Here is an 8,114-nt window from a genome sequence, read left to right as displayed (position 1 = left end):
AGACTTGAATGATAATGTATAAACTCATTCGATCAACGTATCATTTATAAGCTGTTTGCTCCTTGTCCTGTTGAAGATGCCCTCCCTAGAGGTAAAAGGAGGCAAATTAATTAATATTTAAGGAGCTAACAAGGACTCCGGCAACCCACGCTAGAAGATTGAGTTTAAAACTTCCAAGTTGAAACGAGTTCAGTACAGATCTTAACGTAAAATTAATGGTAAAAGTCTGCCTAAATCTGTTTGTTAATGTTCAAACATTTTCTAAAAAAACTTTCGAAATGAGGCATGCAAATTAAAGGAGTGAAGTTACGTACACAGCTGGAAGTTGGCCCTGTTGATTTCGTTTCAACCACCACTGGTTTTAACCAATTAAGTACTGGAAAACTCAACGCTGTATATATTTTCATTGAGAAAAACCACCAGAGTTTGAAGAAGGATACACTAACACAATCATTAGCGGACTCAAAGAAGCAAACATGAAGCGCGTGGCAAGCCAATAACACATGCCACTGACACTCTGAGAGAGAGAGAGAGAGAGAGAGAGGAAACGCTGTATGATTCCTGTTTTTTTGAAGAAACTAAAAACTTTGTTAACTCTGCGACCGTGAAAAACTAGTTCGGAAAGCCAAATTAAAATCATGGATCAGGAAGACAAAATTTGCATGCGTGAGTTGGTTCCGATTCATATTCTTTTATCTCCATTGCATTGCTAAAAGAGAATGCGCATTATTCATGTTTCTGACTCATGATTTTTAAAAGGGAACGGGCACACTAGCTAATAGTTTATAATCTTTCATGTATGCTTTTGATCTTCAACAGGAGAATCCATGGTTATCAAATGATCAGCACGTCTCCGTTTGTTTCTTTATTTTTTTTTAGTTTTTTTTTGCTTGAAAATGGAGATGCTTGGAGATCGAGACTTTGCTGCTGCCATGTCCTTGATCCAGCAAAATAACAATGTCTTGACACCGTCCAGGGGAAAATAAAAAATACAATGTTCCACCGACAGCATTGCATGGCAGTTCCTCGCTGCCCCCATACGCCTTTCAAGAAATTAAAAACAATGATCATCTCTCTCTCTCTCTCTCATATATATATATATATATATATATATATATATATATATATAGATATATATATATGAGTCGTTCGCTGAAGCGATAAATTGACATCCTTCACCGTGGCAACAAAGAACAACCTGTACATTTTAGAGGAAGTTATGAACGTCAAAAACATTATCCAACTGTACTAACTATTAATAGAGCCTAATCTTCTTCTTCTTCTATAACTGACGGCCTGCTTCTGCAATAACAAGTGGGTAAGAAGCTTAAAAGCTTATTTGTGCTAAATTAAACAGTCCAAGAAATCAACTAGGATGTCAACTGCATATATAACTGGCCACCTTCCATGACAGAATGTCAGTATACACACACACACACACACACACTATACACTATATGTTGTGTGGGTTGTGTGGGTGTGTGTGTGTGGGTGCTTATGAGTGTCAATGTGATTGTCGGCAAAATGGATCCATCCATCAAGCGAGTCTTGTTGTACTAATACTAGCAGGGCTGGAATATTTGAGAACATTAATCCAAATATATTTGGTGATCTACTTCTTGACATTTAAACAAAAACAATTAATGAAGCAAGCCTCCTTGCTGAAGTAATCACAAGAATTCGAAATTATAGGCATGTTAATTTGGAGCAGAACTATTTGCATGGGGATCGAACTTGGTGGTATCAAATCCATTTTGAGAGTATATGAAATTATCAATTAATTCATAGTAGGAGAATGCATTTCTGGAAATGAAACCCTGAAAAGTCTAAATCCTCAAATCTGACAAACTTATTTTGCTACGACCGATCACATCTGTGCGGTACCATAAGACAGTGGGACTAATTAGCTAATTAATTATGACTTTCCACATTAATTCGGTGCTTTTGAACTGAATATTACTCGGCCTGCTTTATTCAAAAGAATTACAACCCAAATGTAGTCTTAAGATAAAGAAGACACGGCATCAACCTGTATGGATAAAGAACAATTAACTTTCTCGTTTAGGTCTCTATACTGCAATAACTTGTTCCTTATTTGTGTAATATAACAAAGAATCAGCAAGAGAAAACTTAGAAGATTATCCACATTTCTTATGGAATCCAAAGGTTGAAGAGTGACACTTCAGTTAGAAAAGGACATGAACATATAAGTGAAGTACGAGAGATGGTGGTGTCACTCCGTAAACGACGCATATTAGCGACAAGAGTGGAAACAACATTTTGCACAAATACCAAAACGAGCGTAGCAGTGACCAAAGAAAAAATAAGAAGAGCCATAGTGAAATTTCAATCTGTCTTATAATTAATATTAAACATTTGAAGCGAAATTGTTCAGCACATAACACTGCCCAGAAAACCAAAACAAGCTTCAGCAGCATGAACATTCCACCGAGAATTCTTGATATACATAGTTTAACAGCATAACTAATAGGCTTAATAGATTAGCCACATAACAAGTTCATCTAAGAAGTAATTTTTTGAATAGCCCATGATTCCCTTAAACAATAAAGCGTCTCCTGATTATTGGCGAATATCTCTTAGATTATTGTTTTGGTGTTAAAAAAACGCAAGAGAAAATTTCACATGTCAAAAGAATTTCTTGAATACACTCTGAAACTCTAAAGAACTTTATACTTTTCTTTTAGGTCTTGAAAGAAATATGCATGTAGTGCAGATGAAAGTACCAAGTAAATCAAATTTTAAGCAATCGAAAGCTAAACGCCCAAGAAGGTTTCACAACCAAAGAAGCCCATATGCATAGTTATATGTATAAAGCCCTCTTCTCTAGCAAGCACTAACACCCATGCCATAATCACCACGATGACCTCAATCACCAAAATAGGAGCAGCAGCAGCAAACAACCCAACAGGAATTTATTCAATAACAATTTAAGGTCACCAAAATAGGTACAGGACAGAAGCCTCTAAATATTTCAGCCGAAGCACATCCTGAAATTTGCAAAATCAAGGATCTAAAACGTCCAACATTGAGGTTCCAGTGATTACAAAGCGATGTTCAGCACATGGAAGTACTTATTCCTCCATATATATGCGCGATACTACACAACCTAGTGCTCAAATTAGTATACCATGCTCAGCAACATCACCATTTTCCAGACTACAAGAATCAATGTCAATAATGATGATGATAGTTAGGTTCATCATTGCCATCATCTTAGTGGGGTCATGGTCAAGATGATGCTGCTCCTTATTGTGGAGATATGTTCATGAAAATAAATTATTTCTCATTAATCTAGGCATAGAAACAAAATCAAAACACTCAGGTAGTAGCATAACTAAAGATCACCATACTATTTATATGTAGAGAGAAAGAGATGCCATATATATAGTGTGTGCATATATATATATATATATATAGATAGAAGACCATATTGAATTAGCAGCAGCAGAAGAAAAGAAGGATTGATTGAGAAGAGTCCCCACTTTGAGCTTCTTCCTTTTAGTACGTTGGTGGCCGAGAAGGCGCCCATCCGGGGAAAGCGTCGTGCCCGAGCTGGCCGTTGGTCATCAAATTCGGAGGCAGATTGAAAATGGGGAGTGGCGGTCCCTCTCCTAAGCCACCGCCACCGGAGCCCGGGGACGCAGAGATTCCGGCAGCGGACGCACCCGCACCTGGCATCTCTCCCTCATCTTCGAGCGGCAGCCTCTCGTACGTAGCGTTGGAAAAGGTTGCGGCCACCACCATGACAGGCCCGGCAGCTACCAACGGTCCGACGACACTGCCGCCTACAACCTGGCCCTGCCCACCGGCGAGGTAAACTGTCAGTCCAGTAGCACCTGGTGGTGCAGGTCCCGGCAGAAACGCGCCGGAGAGCGACAATATTTCGAACCGGCCGTGGAGCGTAACCACCGATCCAGGGGCGGCTGGCTGGCGCAGAGAGACGTTCGCAACCGTGCCGTTGCCAGTTAGCACGCAGACACCGCGTTGCCTCCGGCGGGCGTAGACGGCGATGGAGTCGGCGACGTCGCTCCCGTTTGCGACCTCCATGACGTGCGTTCTCATGGCGTTCGGGCTGTCTCTCGTGATAATGATCGGCGGCTTTGGTTTGTTCTTCGAGCCCGGTGGCCGGCCGCGAGGACGCCGGAATCCAGCCTCCACTACCTCCTGTCCGGTATTCGGGTCATCGTGCTCGGGATCAGACTTGGTCTCCCTTGGGGATGACTCCGAGCACGCCTGGTTTGCGGTCTTGTCGTCCACAGACTGTATAGGCGTCTTATCAATTTTGTTGAGGTTAGGGAAGAGCGAGTCGGTTGAGCTCCGGTACGAACCTGCCGGAGAACTCGCCGGTACGCCGGCCGGGTTGAGGCTCGGCAGCCCCACATGGCCGGTCCACCACCTGTTTGCCAGGCTTTCTGTTGTTTCTGCACTCTCCCTCTTAAAAGAAGAAAAAGAAGAAGAGAGAAAGAAGCAAATTAAGACGAAGAAATTCTCAGAGCAACCAAGGACAGCGATGACTGATTAGGTATCTATCATCTATCTATCAACAGCAAGATTTGCAGACTTCTCTCGTGTGATGAACACGTATTCTCTCTCTCCTGCTTCTGCTGCTGCAGCTCCGAGATCTTAGGGAAGCTCTCTGTTGGTGTAGCAGAAGGGAAAGAAAAGAATGAAGAGGGATGAAGCCCTCTCCCTCTCTCTCTTCTCTCTCTCTCTCTCTCTAGGGTTTGTCTTCTTTTCAGCACACGCAGGAGCAGGCGCGGTTTTAGGGAGGGGTGGTTTTTGGGGATTGGTGGTATTGCAGGTTTGAAAATTTTTCCCCAAAACAAAGAAAAAAAAATGAGGACTTCGGCTTGCACTGTGGTCCGTGGCATCAAGCATGTTTTTTTTTTTTTTGCTTTTAATATTCTATCAAAGATCAACGGTGAATAATTTAACACTTTATTTTTGAATTAAAAAAAAGGGGTTGTGGGGTAGTGTGAGTATGAGCAGGTGAGAGCACGTTGTTTACTACTCGAGTCCCGACAGATCAACGATTGCCGATAAATTAGTGGAATTCAGAAAAAAGAAAAATGAATCTTTTTTTCAGTCTCCCTTTATATTAGTAGTCTAGTGCCTGCTGCGTTTAATCTTATTTAAGTAAAGTTGCTTATTCTTTCTTTTGATTACTAATATGCCCTTGAAGGGATGACTCCAAAGCTATCTATAATTCCATTGGGGCTGCTTTCAGCAGGTGGGTCCCACGTACCAAGTTGGTGGGGACTCAATTGATTTCTCATTTTTCCTTGATTAGACACCAATGGTTAGCTATACGTGCGAGTTGATTGTAGCGAGTGAGCCTTTTAAGGGTGAATATATATATATATATATATATATAGATTTTAGCTCCATGGAGCTAGTGGCTTGCTTAGCTAGAATAGAGCATATAGATATGTTCCCAAAATTGATAAACTTGAGAATATGGCTACGCTAGCCTTGCGTTGGGTCTATAGATCTCAAATGTTCCATCCGCTTGACTAAAGTAAAAAAGAAAGGGGGGAATAAAAGGAGAAGCTTACATAGTTTTGCGTCTAATCAACGAATTGCTAAGTCAACAATTAAATAAATGACAACTTCAGTCCTTGACTTAGAATAGATTAGTGGAGAAATTTGATCAACCAGGTTGTTGTCAAGTCATGATGTATCTACAAGGCTTCAAAATGCAATCTTGATCAGTTGTTATCTTTAAGACAAAGTAGCACAGTTTGTTGTTGGATTGGGAATCCTTGATTTTCATTAGAAAAATTCACCGACCCCATTCTAGGTTTGGACGCAACCCTTGCACCCTGTAGACAAGCGGTCGAAGGAAGAAGGATTCCGCCTTCACTTGGATCAAAACCGTTGATAAGTTGTGAAGTATAAGCATAAATTGCATGAATCACCATAAAATTTAGGATGGAGAGTTGTTGATAAATTGCAAATATGGGCATAAATTGCATGAATCACCGTAAACTAGCTAAGCTAACCTTCTTACTTTTTAAGGCATGTTGGGTAGCTTACAGGAGGGAGACATGGAGGGATATTTGGTGGGTCGACATGTGTAGAGGTTATTTGTCCTGTCATGTTTTCCTCTGCCTCCATGTATAAAATAACACCGAGTGCTCACCCACCAGCTTTCCCACGCCTGCTTTGCTTTCTTCCCAAAGCTTAACCGTCCCTTAGCGGCCGCTTTTTCCCTTGATCGAATTTTAAAAGCAAAATACTAAACATAAAAAATTTTAAAATCCAAAGGAGAGAGAGAGAGAGAGAGAGAGAGAGAGAGAGAGAGATTAATTAATGGGGTGCCTTCCTTAACACTATAAAAAACGCATCATTAACATCAGCACTCATCGACTATACATTAATTAATTATTAAAGAAAACTACTGGTTAACCACAAACCTATTTCATTACCATAGATATATCAAGCCTACTTACAAAACGACATCATACTGCCTCGAGAATTTCCAAACGCTGATGTTGATCATATTTTTAATCTCTTAATTGCAGCAATGATCATGTACTCTATTCGAGAGAGAGATTGATTATTTAACTACTGATCATATTTATGTTATTGTGGACCCCCACATGTAAAGGTAGTGAAAAACCTATACATGCAGCGGAATAACTTAGTTTTTGCAAGCAAAATAGTGAACATGGAACAGGAGGATTCTACAGGCGCATACGAACAGCATTGTCACGTATACGTCAGTTATGTAAGCAAGGGCTAAAGAAATTAGATTCTGCCAACAGCCAATTATAAGAACTCTGAATATTAGGTTCTTCCTTTTGCATAGAAGAGATCAAATGGAGATTTGAAACAGCTGACTTCAATATATATATAAAAATTAAATGGTGACTTTCGCTTTCCAGAGTCATCCAGCCATATACCAGGGCTATTTAATTTAACATAATTGAACATTAAAATTAAAAAACAAGGAGAAAAAAATGATGGACATTCATCTAATATTATTTCACATATTTTTTTTTCATTATTTTTCTCTCAACCATTTATCTCTTTCATATGGACAATCATGGTTAGATGGTTGGGTATTTCTTTATATATATATATATATGTATATATCACATATGAATATTAGTGACAATTTATTATACAACTAATGTTTCATGGTTCTTTTCGCATAGTTGTCAAGTTTTTTGTTGCCCCATAGTGTGTGGCATGTGTGTGTGATATATATATATATATTTTTTGTGTGTATGTGTGTGTGTATATATATAACACAAGATCAACACACTTAGAGATGACAAAAAATTGAAATCTATTGTTAAAAGAACCATGAATCATTAGTTGTATAATAAATTGTCACTAATGCTTATAAATGGATGCTCATTTTTAACAACAGATTTTTAATTTTTAGCCATCTAATAATATCCGACATCCTACGTACTTGAATCCTCTATATATATCTATACAAAAAAGTCAATGCTGCTGGATGCTAGACCGTGAAAAAGTCAATGTTGTCATATGCTGCACAATTGCCAAATGACTACAATGTAAAAATTCATTCCTAAAAGGACTATAGATTGCACTAAAGCTACAATAAACCATTGTTGAATCGTAAATAGTTGTTAATGGCAATTTAATAGTGCTCTTAGTGACAAACCTTTGATAGTGATTTTTAGAGACATACTTTTACATTTTAGCCATCTGGCAGCTCAAATAGGATAATGTGTCGAAGATGAAAGCAATAATAGATATCAACAACAATTGGGGAAGCATATATGATAATGATGCAATCATCATGGAAAGCATCTTTAGCAAATTTGATGGAAATTATGAATGATTACGATGATCTAATTAGGGAATAGTTAAAAAAAATCAAGAAATTATTGCGCTATTAATGTGGATAATAAATGTATTCTAGCTACACCTTAAAACAAGGAGCTACCTTAACTATATGAAAGCTTACATATGAATGAGATTGTACACATGGATTCAAAGGTAAATGGTGGCCTTCTTTGGACTAGAAAAGATTTCAGCCACATTAATTTTTTTTTCCTTATGTCTTTCTTCATGATATCATAGCATGCATGCTTGCAGAATAAGACTTATTCCTT

The 8,114-nt window shown here is 38.8% G+C and overlaps 1 protein-coding gene across 1 annotated transcript; it reads right to left on the bottom strand.

Annotated features, from left to right (window-relative positions):
* Positions 1-1,156: 1,156 nt before the first annotated feature.
* Positions 1,157-4,539, bottom strand: LOC116265809 (AT-hook motif nuclear-localized protein 20-like; the record flags this gene model as incomplete). The annotated part of the gene is made up of 1 exon (XM_031646753.2): positions 1,157-4,539. A coding segment is annotated over one exon (1,020 nt), but the record flags the coding sequence as incomplete, so codon positions are not given.
* Positions 4,540-8,114: the final 3,575 nt, after the last annotated feature.

This window comes from Nymphaea colorata, chromosome 12, assembly GCF_008831285.2.
Source record: "Nymphaea colorata isolate Beijing-Zhang1983 chromosome 12, ASM883128v2, whole genome shotgun sequence".
NCBI classification, from domain to species: Eukaryota; Viridiplantae; Streptophyta; class Magnoliopsida; order Nymphaeales; family Nymphaeaceae; genus Nymphaea; species Nymphaea colorata.
This window is presented reverse-complemented; position numbering and strand designations above follow the sequence as displayed.